The sequence below is a fragment of the Myotis myotis genome, unplaced genomic scaffold, assembly GCF_014108235.1.
Source record: "Myotis myotis isolate mMyoMyo1 unplaced genomic scaffold, mMyoMyo1.p scaffold_m19_p_13, whole genome shotgun sequence".
Taxonomy (NCBI): domain Eukaryota; kingdom Metazoa; phylum Chordata; class Mammalia; order Chiroptera; family Vespertilionidae; genus Myotis; species Myotis myotis.
In genome coordinates, this window is record NW_023416317.1 from 56,785,338 (window position 1) to 56,799,405 (window position 14,068).

Consider the following 14,068-nt stretch of genomic DNA (forward strand, 5'->3'; position numbering starts at 1 on the left):
GGGGCTTGGGGTGGGCAGTGGTGGTGGGGGTGTCGGAAAGCTTTGAGGGGTGGTGCTTGCACAGCGCTGTGAACACACTAAATCTTACTGACCTGACCACTTTGGATGGTTATTTTCATGTTATGTGAATTTTACCTCAATTTAAAAGAAGACTGTATGACAGCAAAGGCTTAGCTATTGTGGGGGTCCGTGGGGAGCTGTGGCCGCCCTCCAAGCAGCGGTCGCCAGCCTTTCGGGCCTCACGGACCGCCGCTTGGCAACCACTCTCCAGAGCGCCGGTTCCGAGTTCCTAAGAAGGCAAACGGCACATCCGCGGGCGAAGGTTACACAGGACCTTTCTCTACTATTTTTGCAACTTGCTTTGAGTGTATAATTATTTCAAAATAAAAGTTTAAAGGAGAAACAAGGACATGTGATCATGCCTGCCCCATGCCTCGCACACACAGACTGGCCACCCTCGCTGAGTCCTGGGACTCATCCCGACTGGCCGCCTCGGGCTGCCACCTGCATCCACTCTGGGCTGGCAGCCGTGGGCCGGGAGGGACCCTTCCTCTCAGAGGGGATGGCTCGGGGCCTCGCAGACACCCCAGAGATGCCAGGCTCCACCCAGGGCTGGGATTGGGCCCTCGGCTGAGACCACATAACCTCCTAAGTGCCCACGGCCTCTGGGCCGGGACTGGCTCAGACCTCCGGGTCTCTAAATCCCTGGATGGTGGACAGCCAGCAGGCCGGCCAGTCCCCAGGACAAGGAATTCCCATCAGCATCATGTGGGCGGGAGCCCATTCAGGCAGGCCCCTGAGCTCCCAGAGGTTTGGGAGGTGTGGGTCGTCTTGGGACCCTAGGAGCACACTGCATCCAGCCCCGATGGGCCCCCCCATGGCTGCACTTCCTGCTCTGAGACCAGGTGCTCCGCCCACTTTGCCCGTTGCCCAGGGCTGTGCCCGGGGCCCTAGGCTTATCTCTGTCTGGCTAGGCTGCCCAGCACCACCGGGGGCAGGACCAGGAACCAGACCAGCCTCCAGTTTCACTTTCATTTTCGCTTTCCCTGTAATGACAGAGGAGCGAGGAAAGCTGTGCCCAGCAGGTTCTGGCACTGCCTGAGCCTCAGCACCTGCTGCACAGGCCCCAGCCGGGCACCGGCCTCTCCTGGCACCTGTGGGCAGGGCACTGCCGTCGGGCCGGCCTCGGGATGGATGTCCCCGACGCCTCCAAGCTGCTGGATGAGGAGCTGTACTCCCGGCAGCTGTGAGGCCCGAGATGGGGAGGGAGGGGTGGCCTCTGACCTCTGAGCTCCAATTCACTACCCCTTCCTTCCCGCCCGCAGGTATGTGCTGGGCTTGCCGGCCATGCGGAGGCTGCAGGAGGGTAAGGTCCTGCTGTCCGGCCTGCAGGGCCTGGGCGCCGAGGTGGCCAAGAACCTGGTCCTGATGGGCGTGGGGAGCCTCACTCTGCACGACCCGCAGCCCACCTGCTGGGCGGACCTGGCTGCCCAGGTGAGGTCCCGGGAAGCCTCCCAACCGGGCGGGGGTTGGGCGGGGGTCGGGCCGGTGCAGGGTCGGGCCGGAGCGGGTCTCCTGGCTCAGGCTGAACTGGGTTTCTCTCTAGTTCTTCCTCTCGGAGCGGGACTTGGCAAGGGGCAGGGCTGAGGCATCTCAAGAGCGAGTGGCCAAGCTCAACGGAGCCGTGCAGGTCTGCGTCCACACAGGCGACATCACCGAGGACCTGCTGCGGCACTTCCAGGTGCGTCCCACCCGCCCCCGGACAGCCAGGCCGAGCCCCAGCCCTCAGCCCCCACTGACCCCAAGGTCCGCCAGGTGGTGGTGCTGACGGCCTCTGACCTAGAGGAGCAGCTGGCGGTGGGCCGCTGGTGCCGCAAGCACGGAGTCTGCTTTCTGGTGGCCGATACCCGGGGCCTGGTGGGGTGAGTGAGGCTGCCCGCTTGGCTGTCTCTCGCCCCCTCTGATTCTGGTCTCCAGGCCCCTCTGTGTCCTCCACCCCAGCCTCCAGACCTGCTCCAGTGACGCCCTCAAAGTCCCGCCCAAGCCGCTCCCAGCATCCTTTCCTGATTCTGGCCCCTAGTGTCCCCGGCCTTTGCCACCATCGTGGTGGCTAACCATTGAGCCACCCCAGTGACCCTGTGACCTCTGCCACCCCCCACCCCAGGCAGTTGTTCTGTGACTTTGGGGAGGACTTCACGGTTCAGGACCAAACAGAGGAGGAGCCCCTGACCGCTGCCATCCAGCACATCTCCCAGGTGGGCGCTGGGTAGTGGGCGCTGGGTGGGCGGAGGGGTGCCAGGCCCGCGGAATGCAGGTCCAGGCACCTCTGAACTGTGCCCTCTCCCCAGGGCTCCCCGGGCGTTCTCACTCTGAGAAACGCGGCCGAGGCCCACTACTTCCACCAGGTGGGCTCGGTGACTTTCTCAGGGATTGAGGGCATGAGCGAGCTCAACGGCTGTGCGCCCCGGCCCATCCGCGTGCAGGGTAAGCCGACCCCCTCCAGGTCCAGGCTGAGCACCCACGCGCCCCTTGGGGACGGACACAGCCTGGTCCTCGGGGATATGTCCTCCCTCTGCCTTCCTCAGGCTGGGGCGACGTCAAGGGCACGGATGCAAGATAGGATGGGGGTGTGGGGAGGGACTCAGGTTCAGGGGTCACACTCACCAGGCTGGATATCCATCCCCAGAGGACGGGACCTTGGAGATTGGGGACACAGCAACTTTCTCCTGTTACGTCCGTGGCGGAGCTGTCACTGAGGTCAAGAGACCCACGACTGTGAGCCATGTGAGTGCGGACATCTGAAGTGGGGGAGCTTGGGAGGTTCCAGGGGCCCCCAGGGTTCTGGGCCTGACCCCGAGCCTCATGCCCCTGCAGGCGCCCCTGGACGCAGCCCTGCTGCAGCCCTGCGTGGTGGCCCAGAGTCCCCAGGAAGCTCGCCGCGCCCGCTGCCTGCACCAGGCCTTCCGTGCGCTGCACAGGTTCCGGCAGCTCAGAGCCCACCCGCCCCGGCCCTGGGATCCGGTCAGTGGCCCCGGTGCGCCTCCCCCAGCCTCCGTCTCATTGGAATCTGGTCTCCAGATCCAAGCTGGAATCCCAGAGGCAGTTTCCCACTCAGAGAAAGGAGAGCGTGGCTCAGTGGTTGGGCATCGACCTATGAACCAAGAGGTCACAGTTCGATTCCCATCAGGGCGCATGCCCAAATTGTGGGCTTGATTCCCAGTGTGGGGCATAGGAGGCAGCCGATCAATGATTCTCATCATTGATATTTCTATCTCTCTCTTCCTCTCTGAAATCAATTAAAAAATATATATATATATATTTATTTCTAAATATATTTTTATTGATTTCAGAGGAGAAGGGAGAGGGGGAAGGAAAGAAACATCAGTGATGCTAGAGAATCATTGATTGGCTGCCTCCTGCACGCCCCCTACCAAGGATCAAGCCTGAAACCTGGGCATGTGCCCTTGACCGGAATTGAACCCAGGACCCTTCAGTCCACAGGCCGACAGTCTAACCACTGAGCAAAACCAGCCGGGGCAAAATATATAAAAATACATAAATAAATAAAGGCGAGCCTGGGTCCCGCTCCCTCCGATCGGGCTGGGTGCCCCAGGGCCGTGGGTTGGCGCCGGGCGTCCTCTCTTGAGGCTGCACAGCCTGGCACCGCACCCTGTCTGCCCTCCCACTCGGGCTCCGGCTTCCTTTTCTGGGGAACAGGGTGGTGGCTGCCTGAGGGTCTGAGTGGGGAGTGGGGCTCAGGCCACGGCTGCTGTGCCCACTGAGCACTTCGCTCAGGCCGATGCAGAGGAGGTGGTACGCCTGGCCCAGGCCCTGGAACCCCTGAGGGGGGCAGAGGGAGAGCGAGAGGGAGAGCCGTGGGAGGAGCCGCTGGATGAAGCGCTGGTGCGGACCGTCGCCCTGAGCAGTGCCGGTGTCTTGAGCCCCATGGCAGCCATGCTGGGCGCAGTGGCCGCCCAGGAGGTGCTGAAGGTGGGTGCGGGCCCAGGCAGAGGGAGCTGGGAGGGACGCAGAGGTCGCTGTGAGTGCCAGCGGGTGCCCCACGCCAGACAGTGGCCCTGGAGGTTCACAGCCTGGTGTAGCCCCCACCCGGATTCGAGGGCTTCGATGGTGGCAAGCATCCTGACGTGCGGCCTCCAGGCTCTCTCCAGGAAGTTCCTGCCCCTGGACCAGTGGCTGTATTTTGATGCCCTTGACTGCCTCCCGGAAAATGGGGAGCTCCTTCCCAGCCCTGAGGCCTGCGCACCGGTGAGAGCCCCGTGGGGTCCACGCCCTATCAAACTTGGGCCCCGAGGTTCTGACCTGGGCAGCCCCGTGGGAAAGGGCCATGCACAGCGCCAGCAGCCAGCACTGATGTGGGCTGTGTCCCCTAGAGAGGCTGCCGCTACGACGGGCAGATCGCGGTGTTTGGGGCTGGTTTTCAGGAGCAGCTGAGCCACCAGCACTACCTCCTGGTGAGCTGGGTGAGGGGGGAGTGGGGGGTGGCGGCGCCCGCCCTCTGGCTAAGGCCCTTCCTGCTGGCAGGTGGGTGCTGGTGCTATTGGCTGCGAGCTGCTCAAAGGCTTCGCCCTCATGGGCCTGGGGGCTGGGACCGGTGGGGGCGTGACCGTGGCCGACATGGACCACGTGGAGCCCTCCAACCTCAGCCGGCAATTCCTCTTCAGGGCCCAGGACGTTGGGGTGAGTGCCTGCCCCTCCCAGCACCCCTTGTCTCCAACTGTCCTCCACGGTGTCCCCCCCTTCCCCCAGCGTCCTCTGCTTTCTTCTCAGAGGCCCAAGGCAGAGGCAGCTGCGGAGGCCGCTCGCCGCCTGAACCCAGACCTGCAGGTGACCCCGCTCACCCACGCTCTGGATCCCACGACAGAGCGCCACTACGGGGACAGCTTCTTCTCCCGCGTGGACGGTGTGGCGGCCGCCCTGGACAGTTTCCAGGCCCGTGAGTGCTTGACCTGGGAACTCAGCACCCGCCCCCCCCCCCCCGCCCCCTGCAAGGCCGTGCCAGCCCCGCCCCTGACCCTCTGCTCCCCCAGGGCGCTATGTGGCTGCTCGCTGCGCCCACTACCTGAAGCCGCTGCTGGAGGCGGGCACGCAGGGCACCCGGGGCAGCGCCTCCGTGTTTGTGCCCCACGTGACTGAAGGCTACAGGGCTCCGGCCTCCGCTGCTGCCCCCGGGGACGCCCCCTACCCTGTCTGCACCGTGAGGCACTTCCCCAGCACTGTGGAGCACACCTTGCAGGTGGGGAGCAACCCCCAGACCCTGTCCCGTGCTCAGTCCTGCAGGCTGCTCCCCGCCTGACCCTCCTGCTTCCGTCTCCCCCACCCCCCCGCAGTGGGCCCGGGAGGAGTTCGAGTGGCTCTTCTGCTTGTCTGCCGAGACCATCAACTGCCACCAGCAGTAAGGCCTCCGCCAGGGGAGGGGGGAGTCCAGGGGCCCCAGCTCCAGGGCTTCAGGCTTCTCCTCAGACGCCCTCCTCTCCGCAGGGCCCCGCTGCAGACGGTGGGTGTCCTGAGACACCGTCCACGGAGCTGGCAGGACTGTGTGGTGTGGGCCCTCGGCCACTGGCAGCTGTGCTTCGGCTACGGCATCGCACAGCTGCTCAGGCGCCACCCCCCTGACAAAGTGGGTACCGGGGGCCCGGAGGCTGCGGGCGCAGAGGGACCGCCTGAGCCCAGCAGCCTCCCTCTCCTCAGGTGCTTAAGGATGGAACACGTTTCTGGTCGGGTCCCAGGCGGTGTCCTCAGCCCTTGGAGTTCGATGCCAGTCAAGTGAGTGGGCCCCTGAGGGCAAAGTGGCCCCTCTGCCTCCTGCACAGATGCTGGCAGGGCGTGTTGGGCACCCGTGGGCAGAGGCAGAGGCAGGCACTCAAACACCCACCAGTGGGCGGGACCGCACACGCGCGCCCACGCGTGCTTGCTCTTGCTCTGACTGCAGGACACGCACCTCCTCTACATGCTGGCGGCGGCCAATCTGTACGCTCAGATGCATGGGCTGCCGGGCTCACGGGACCCGTCTGCGCTCAGGGAAATGCTGGAGCTGCTGCCGCGGCCTGACCCCCAGCACCTGGACCCTATCCTTTCTGGTGACCTGGCTTCCCCTGAGCTGGGTGAGGTCCCGGCCCTGCCCACCCCCAAGCTGCCGCCCAAAGGCTTGGTGCTGCCCTCAGTGTAGAGGAAAGACGGGTCTGGGGCCCTGCAGCCAACCCACCGCCGCACAGCGCATCCTTGGGCCCCTCCGCAGGCCCCTCCCTGCCGCCTTCCCCACCCTCCACCCTGACCCCATTCCCTTGGCAGGTTTTGTTTTGTTTAGGAAGGTAGAGGGAGAGAGAGACAGAAACCTCACTGACGAGGAAGCGCTGATCGGCTGCCCCCTGCACGCCCCCTGCACGTGCCCTGATAGGGAATCGAACCGTGACTTCCTAGTTCACAGGTCAACGCTCTACCACTGAGCCACGTCGACCAGGCCACTTGGCAGGTTTTTAAGCAAAAAAAACACAAACCATTGGGATCTGAGGAGCACTTATCTATGGCCCTAGGTTAGGACAGGGTTATACAGCACACACATGCATGCAGACACACATGCGCGCACACACATGCATCCGCGCGCACACATGCATGCAGACACACACATGCATACACACACACACACACACACACACGGACACACGGAGTGGAGAGGAGACGGCAGCATCAGTCAGAGGTCTTCCCGAAAGGGACCAAGAAGGGGCCCGGCCCCGGTCAGAGTCCAGGAGGCAGGAGACGGGCCAAGGACTCTCCCTCCTCCCTACAGACCCCCAGCAGGAGGCGCAGCTGCACGAAGCCCTGCAAGACTGGAGCGAGGGCTCCCCCCTGGAGCCGCTGAGGTTTGAGAAGGTGGGAGCCCGAGGCAGGAGAGGGTGAGGCTGGGAGGCGGCTGGGGAAGGTCAGGGGCTGAGAAGGCAGCGCTGGGGCCCCTTGGCCGGAGTCCTCTCAGCGGGACCAGGGACAGCTCCCCTTCCCTTCCCTGCTGAGGGGAGGGGTGAGCATCATGGACAGAACCGTGGGGGGATGGGCGCAGCCGCACACACGGTCGCCAAGGTGAGGGGCATGGCAGTGTTCATGCTTCTGTGACCTGAACCTCACAGGACGATGACTGCAACTTCCACATGGACTTTGTGACAGCGGCAGCAAGCCTGCGGGCTCAGAACTATGGGATCCCGGCGGCCACCCGCGCCCAGGTAACCCTGCCTGCTGGCCCCAGCGTGGAGGCAGAGGCCCAACCCCGGCCCGCACCCGTCCCAAACCCAGTCTCCTGTTGTTGGCAGAGCAAGCGGATCGTGGGCCAGATCATCCCAGCCATCGCCACCACCACAGCGGCTGTGGCGGGCCTGCTGGGCCTGGAGCTCTTTAAGGTGGTGGGCGGCCCCCGGCCCCGCAGTGCCTTCCGCCACAGCTACCTGCGCCTGGCCGAGAACTACTACAGCCGCTACGTGCCCTGTGCCCCCGCCCTCCAGACGGTGAGCCCTGACACCCGCCCACTCCAAGCCTGGGCTTCCCCTGCGCCTACCCAAAGGCCCCCTCTGGCTTCTGGCCTGCACTAAGACCCGGGTTCTTAAGACGCCCTCAGCCCCCTTCCTGCTGCTGGGAAGCCAGACTGGGACCTGTCAGACACAGGAAGTAGCCATCAGCCACCCCCACCGCCCAGCACTCCGCTGCCCTGGGTCTGGGGGAGCTGCAGCTTTAACTCATTAGTGAGCCAGACAGGCCCCAGCTCCCTCCTTCCCAGGAGTGCCCCTGAGGGGGAAGGGCGGGGAGGGGGACTAGGGCCCTAGCCCCAAGCAGAGCCAATGTCAGCCTTCACTGCATGGCCTCTGCCTGCATGGCGTGGGGACCCTGCCCTGCCCCGTCCACACAGAGTTAAAGGGCACTGAGCTCCTGGCGTCACGGGGCTGGGGTCTGCAGCCCTGGGATGTGTGTGTCCGTGGCACAGGCTGTGCCCGGGGTTGTGTGGGCATGGAGGGAGCGTGCTCGCACATCTGTGTGCCAGATGGGAGGGCAGGCTCTTCTTCGATGTGGGCTCTCACGGGGTGCGTGTGAGCACACGTGTGGGTGTCCCTGGCTGCTGTGCATATGTTCCTTCGAGAGCAGGGCTGCGAGGGGCCCTGGCTGTGTGCCCAGCTCTGCAGTTAGCTGTTCCTTGGGGCACAGAAGAGGGGGTGGAGAGAATGTCCTCACCAGGGGAGAAGGCAGAGGTCATGGGCCAGCACTGGGCTTTGGCTAAGTGTCCCCGGGTCCCTCAGGGCACAGCATACAGAGCAGCTTTGTGAGGGGCCCTGCCTCCGTTAGCACACAGGCTGCCTTTGTCCATGGTGGAGGGGGAGGGGGTAGGATCCCCCCATCTCACCTCTGGTCTTGTCTCTGCTTGACCCCACTATATTTCCTGGGGGGGTTGGCAGGACCTCATGCCTGGGTCCCTGGCTGCCTGCCACCCTCTGCCCTCAGCTCTGGGCACTAGACCCCCCAGACTCTTGAAACAGGGAAGCAGGGGCAGGAAGAGGACCTCTGTGGACTGTCCCTGCAGGGTCTCCAGGCCAGTGGGGTCCCAGGAGACACTATGCCCCTTGTCCCTTTGTGCCCATGAGCAGCCCAAGGCCCTGGCAGTGCAGGATGAGGGGGGACAGGCTGTACACCCCCTTTCCTAGCTCCCAGGCTTGCATTTGAGGAATAAGCGGCTTCATTGGAGACTCCAGCCCAGGCCCGGCTCACACTTCCTCAGGAAGCACCGCCCTCCCCCTCCCACACAGCCAGCCTGTGAGGGAGGCCGTTTCCCTGTGTGGGGGCCCCATGGCCTTTCCTGTGCGGCCGCATGGGCTGGGGTGGCGCTGAGCCTCCGGGCCCAGAGCCCACCGCCCACCCCCACCCCTGGCTGCTGCTTCCTTGCTTCCTGCTCCCACCAGCGCTCCTCTAGGGAAGGCATGGGCTGCAGGAGCTGGGGCGGGAGAGGGTGTTTGTGGGAAGCACCTCACTCCCCCCCTGTCCACCCTCCCTGCCCCCGCAGTTCCACCACCTGACCTGGACCTGCTGGGACCGCCTGAAGGTGTCCGCCGGGCAGCCCGAGAGGACCCTCCAGTCACTCCTGGCCCATCTCCAGGTGTGCCTTCCCTTCCCTGCCCCCGCCCGGCCCGCCCGGCCCAGCGGCACCTGACCCGTCTCTCTCTAGGAGCAACATGGGCTGCGGGTGAACATGCTGCTGCTGGGCAAGGCCCTGCTCTACTCGGCGGGATGGTCGCCTGAAAAGCAGGCCCAGCGCCTGGGCCTCAGGTGAGCCCACGCCTGGCTCTGCTCTGTCCCTGGAGGTTGGAGGTGGGGGACTCGAGGCCTCTCCTCCAGGCCCCATCTGGGCCCCTCACACCTACATGACGCTTTCTTTTGCCAAATGGAGTCAGCAAACGGGCTGGGGGAGGGGTGGGGGCAGAGCCCGCAGAGGGGCCTCCAGGAGCTGCCTCCTTGGTGGCCACACCGGCTCCTCGCCCTGCTCAGCGCCCCCTTCAGAGCCCACTCCCCAGGGACAGGCGTTTCCTGCCTCCCGCTGCCCCGCCAGCCGCTCTGAAAATAGTTGCAGATGTTTCCTGTCTTGAGTTGCTGCTGCTCCTGGCTGGGCTCCTTCTGGCCCTAGTCCACGGTCACTCTCTGCAGCCACTGCTCAACGACCCAATTTCCCCCCCCACCCCAGGGTGACAGAGCTGGCACAGCAGGTGACAGGCCGGCGGGTGCCTGAGCCTGGGCAGTGGGTGCTGGCTCTGGAGCTCGGCTGTGAGGGCGAGGAGGACAGCACCGCTTTCCCGCCCCTACACTACGAGCTGGGACCTGGCAGCGGCTGCTCCACCCCATCGGGCCCTGCGCGGGGCCCACAGTAGGTGCTCAATAAACGCTGCTGAAGGAAGTCGCAAACTCAGAGGCTGGGTGACGGAGCCTGGGCATGGGTGTGTTGAGGGCGCACAGGGACCCCTGGAGGGGGAGGCTCTTTAGACTCGCCTGCCCGAGCTGTGCCTGGAGGGCTGGGGCCGCCTCCCAGAGACTCGCTGTGGAATCAAGAACAGTCCAGAGCAGCCATGGGCAAACTACGGCCCGCAGGCCATAAAACTAAAAAAAAAAAAAAAAAAGACCGTACCCTTTTATGTAATGATGTTTACTTTGAATTTATATTAGTTCACACAAACACTCCATCCATGCTTTTGTTCCGGCCTCCGGTCCAGTTTAAGAACCCATTGTGGCCCTCGAGTCAAAAAGTTTGCCCACCCCTGGTCCAGAGCAAGGTCTTTATTGTCCGGCGCTGGGGGCGGGGTCAGAGGTAGCTGATGACGTCGGTACAGATGATGGGCTGGCGGCTGCGGCAGCTCATGAGGGCGGCGAAGCGGGAGGTGTCCGTGGGCAGCTCGGGCTCTGCTCGAGGGGGGCACGACAGGCGCTTTCCCGCCACGGCTGCCCGGCGGGCCCTGGCCAGCTGGCGCCGCAGCTGCTCCGAGAGGCCCAGCAAGAACTGGGGGGGCCGAGCACGGGCACGGGGTGCCCCCGCACGGTCCCCCTCGCCTGCCGCCTCGGGCAGCTCCATCCAGTTGTGCACGAGGTCAGCGAAGCAGTTGTCCCCCAGCACCAGGGGCTGGCGGCTCCGGCCTCTGCTCAGCAGGGCCGCTGTCCAGTCCTCAGCCTCCAGGCCCCGCCAGTGCTCCAGGCAGGCGTCCGGGGTGGACTTGGGCCGTGGCCGGTGGGCAGGTGGCACCCTGGCCACGGGGGCCCCGCTGGGCAGGGGGAGGCCGCTGGCGGAGAGGCGCTGCCTGTGGGGGCGCCACGCTGGGGGTGCAGGGTGCCGGAGGGCAGGCGGCTCTTCCTCTCGCCAGGTGCTGCCTGACACCTCGGAGAAGCCCGAGTCCCAGTCCAAGGTGGGCTCCCGAGGGCCCTCCCAGGCCACACGGCTGTCCCCTGCCACCACACCTTCCTCCTCTTCCTCCTCCACACAGCAGACCGAGTCCTCTTCCACAGCGTCAGAGGCCCTGAGCCGGTGGTGGGCCCCGGGGCCGGGTTTGGGGGGCAGCGGGAGGGGGCCAGGCATTGGGGGTGAGCCCGTGTCCCGGCCACACGGCTGAGGAGGAAGAGAGGGCAGAAGTCGGAGGGGCAGTGCTTGCCACCCCTCCCCGTCTGGCCAGGCCAATCCCAGAAAGGAGGGCCCGGGAGGGCTGGACAGGCCCCGGGCGGGCAGCAAGGCCTCCGGGGAGCACAGGGCACCGGGCGCTGGCACACAAAGCTCCCGGCTCCCAGGAGCGGCCTGGTGGCAGTCTGCAGGCTGCGGCACGCAGAGCTGGGCAAGTCAGCACCCGCCACCCACCGGGCGGGAGGCAGGGTTGCGGGGCAGGAATCGGGAAGTAGGTCCTACTCAGGGCTGGGGGTTGGGGTGGAGCATCCCGGGCATTTGAGGGATCAGCCCCCCAAAGCCCACAGAGCACTCCCAGGTGGGGGTAGAGGGAGGAGGTGCAGGCAAACCTGGGAAGGGGCGTCCACAGCACCCCCAGCGCCTCTTGGTCCCTCAAGCCCCAGTTCCATCCCAAAGGAAGCGTCTGTCCCCACCTCCCCAGCCCCCTCCGCGGCCCGCAGCACGGCCAGCTGGGCGGCTGTTACTTGATGCCCAGCGCAGCTCCCAACCGTCCGAAACCCGACGCGGGCCATCTGGGACCCCCGGGCCGCTCCGCCCCCATCCCGCTTGGGACCGTCACTCGGAGCAGCCCCCCACCCTACTGTCGTTCGGGCCGACGAGCCGCGCACCCCGCACGCGTCCCCAAGAGTCACACCGCATCCGAGCCTCACCAGTTCCCCGCGGAGCTGGCCCAGGAAGCTGTCAAGCCGAGCGCTGTGCATCCCGCGCCGGAGCCTCCGCCAGGCGCGCCGGGTCCCCTGCGAACTCCAGCGGGAGCGGCCGTGGGGGGCGCGGGCCAGCGGCGCCCTCGCCTCTGCCCAGCGCCGCCGCTCCTCGCTCCCGCCGCCGCCGCCGGCGCTGCCCCAACATCTGGCGGCCTCGCCCCACCCCTGGCGCCGCAGCCAATGGGCCGGGCGGGGCTGGAGTGGCCCCGCCCCCAGGGCCGGCCGGGCGGGTGAGCGCCACGCCCCCTGCCCGCTCGGCTCCGGCTCCGTGGAGGGCGGGCCCGCTAGCAGCCGGGCGGGGTCGGGCCGGGACTCCCCGACGCCCCGGGCGGTTGAGCTCATTCTGACTCGCTGCGTGACCCAGAACGAGTGGCTCCCCCACGTAGCCTCAGTTTCCCCATTTGTACCGGACGGTCCCCCGGTTGCGCCCTCGTGCGGGCAGAGTGAGCCAGACCCCTGAACCCGCTCCCGCGGCGCCTGGACAATCCCTGGAAGTGATGGTTGGGCCCGGTCCCTCGGAGGGCTCAGTAGCCAGCGAGGGCCATGGCGGCAGCACCGGGAGGAGCCTCACTCACCCAGGGCCGCCCCGCCCTCTCCTGCCGGGTCCGGGCCAAGCTGGGCCGGGCCGCCCTCTAGTGGGGAGCGCGCGGTGAACGGCGATTCCTGCGGCGATGTCTGCATCCCCTGCAGACCGAGGGGCGCAGGGGGTTAGGGCGGCGCCCTCCGGTGGGAACGGCGGAGCCTGCTCCCGGTTGCGCCAGGATTGCAGGCTGGGGTCAAGGATACTGTCCAACTGGAGACAGACCACCAGTCAGCAGCCAGAAAAATGCCGGCCTGAGGGCAACGGGCTGACGGGAGAGGGGATGCAGAGGAAGCGGTACCCTGCCCGGGGTCTGCATGAGCCGTGCTGGGAGGTTAAGAAGAGGGACCTTCCAGGCAGAGGGGCCAGCCAGGCAAAGGCCCCGGAGGACAGGAGTGGACAGGCCTTCACACAAAGGAGGCCCACGATGTCTGTGATGGCCGTGGCTGGGAGGGCGCAGAGGTCGGCAACACCAGCCCCCAGCAGCCTTGGGAATCGGAGGCTTTGCTCTTGGTGTGACGGGGGCACTGAGGGCGTTTGAGCAGGGAATGCCCTGGGCTGGGTCCTGTTTAGGGGGTCCCCGCTGTTTGGGGAGAACCACTCTGTAATCATGAGTGGTTACAGAGTGGTTACAGCCCTAACCCCCTGCGCCAATCCAGCATGAGGGCCTCAGGGGGGCTGATGAAAAAAGGGGGTCACTTTGGGGTATGTTTTGAAGCTAAGATCTTGGTGATGCGTGAATATGGGCAGGGAGAGGGAGCATCAAGCATGACTCCTGGGCTTCTGGCCTGAACATCTGGTTGGATGGGATGGTCGTGAATTGATCCAGGAAAGACTGGAGAAGAGTGGGTTTGCGAGGAAAATCACAGGATGGTTGGTGGACACGTCACTCTGGAGATGCCTGTTAGACATCCATCCATCGAAGGGGCGGTGGGGTGTGACGCGGAGTCTGGGAGAGAGAGCAGCCCTGAAGCCTTGGCTGGAGGCAGGGCGAGAGGATGGTACTTAAGGCCACGTGCCCGGATGTGATAGCAAAGGGGAGCTGGGAAGTCAGGACTGCGCCCTGGAGCACCCCCCCGCGTGGAGGTAGGAAGATGAAACAGAACCTGTAACAATGAATGGACAATTCTTTTTTAAAAAAATATATCTTATTGATTTTTTACAGAGAGGAAGGGAGCAGGAGAGGGATAGAGAGTCAGAAACATCAATGAGAGAGAAACATCGATCAGCTGCCTCCTGCACGCCTCCTACTGGGGATGTGCCCGCAACCAAGGTACATGCCCTTGACCGGAATCGAACCTGGGACCCTTCAGTCCGCAGGCCGACGCTCTATCCACTGAGCCAAACCGGTCAGGGCGGAAAATTCTTTTTTTTTTTTTTTTTTAAATTTATTGATTTCAGAGAGGAAGAGAGAGAGAAAAACATCAATGATGAGAGAGAATCATGGATCGGCTGCCTCCTGCACACCCCACACTGGGGATGGAGCCCGCAACCCGGGCCTGTGCCCTGAATCAAACCGTGACCTCCTGGTTCATAGGTCGATGCTCAACCACTGAGCGACACAGGCCGGGCCAAATGGCA

At 65.0% G+C, this 14,068-nt stretch overlaps 2 protein-coding genes across 4 annotated transcripts; one reads left to right on the top strand and one right to left on the bottom strand.

The window, feature by feature from the left end:
- Positions 1 to 1,054: 1,054 nt before the first annotated feature.
- On the top strand, positions 1,055 to 10,172 carry UBA7 (ubiquitin like modifier activating enzyme 7). Of its 3 annotated transcripts, XM_036333532.1 has the most exons (24): positions 1,055 to 1,246; positions 1,326 to 1,494; positions 1,607 to 1,741; positions 1,816 to 1,922; positions 2,165 to 2,255; positions 2,349 to 2,484; positions 2,687 to 2,784; positions 2,875 to 3,021; positions 3,796 to 3,990; positions 4,159 to 4,266; positions 4,392 to 4,472; positions 4,543 to 4,698; positions 4,789 to 4,954; positions 5,049 to 5,254; positions 5,349 to 5,413; positions 5,500 to 5,638; positions 5,710 to 5,784; positions 5,951 to 6,122; positions 6,806 to 6,888; positions 7,140 to 7,232; positions 7,320 to 7,511; positions 9,053 to 9,145; positions 9,215 to 9,315; positions 9,728 to 10,172. In XM_036333532.1, exons 1-24 carry the CDS (start codon positions 1,191 to 1,193, stop codon positions 9,909 to 9,911), a joined length of 3,048 nt encoding a protein of 1,015 aa, XP_036189425.1. In that variant the 5' UTR covers positions 1,055 to 1,190; the 3' UTR covers positions 9,912 to 10,172. The 3 variants fall into 3 exon arrangements, with proteins under 3 accessions (XP_036189425.1, XP_036189423.1, XP_036189424.1); XM_036333530.1 differs by having other exon boundaries at positions 3,796 to 4,266; XM_036333531.1 differs by having other exon boundaries at positions 3,796 to 4,266; positions 5,951 to 6,098.
- A 5-nt stretch (positions 10,173 to 10,177) lies between these two features.
- On the bottom strand, positions 10,178 to 12,064 carry INKA1 (inka box actin regulator 1). The gene is made up of 2 exons (XM_036333533.1): positions 11,854 to 12,064; positions 10,178 to 11,134 (listed from the first exon to the last, which is right to left on the bottom strand). The coding sequence occupies exons 1-2, from the start codon at positions 11,902 to 11,904 to the stop codon at positions 10,340 to 10,342; spliced, it is 846 nt and encodes a 281-aa protein (XP_036189426.1). The 5' UTR covers positions 11,905 to 12,064; the 3' UTR covers positions 10,178 to 10,339.
- Positions 12,065 to 14,068: the final 2,004 nt, after the last annotated feature.

Excerpts from the sequence above, each read along its gene's own strand:
- UBA7 (XM_036333530.1), top strand. The coding sequence starts at position 1,191 with ATGGATGTCCCCGACGCCTCCAAGCTGCTGGATGAGGAGCTGTACTCC. Across the intron at positions 4,473-4,542 it reads GCCACCAGCACTACCTCCTG|GTGGGTGCTGGTGCTATTGG; the intron begins GTGAGCTGGGTG and ends TCCTGCTGGCAG. Across the intron at positions 7,512-9,052 it reads GTGCCCCCGCCCTCCAGACG|TTCCACCACCTGACCTGGAC; the intron begins GTGAGCCCTGAC and ends CTGCCCCCGCAG.
- INKA1 (XM_036333533.1), bottom strand. The coding sequence starts at position 11,904 with ATGCACAGCGCTCGGCTTGACAGCTTCCTGGGCCAGCTCCGCGGGGAA. Across the intron at positions 11,135-11,853 it reads GCCAGCTCCGCGGGGAACTG|CCGTGTGGCCGGGACACGGG; the intron begins GTGAGGCTCGGA and ends CTTCCTCCTCAG.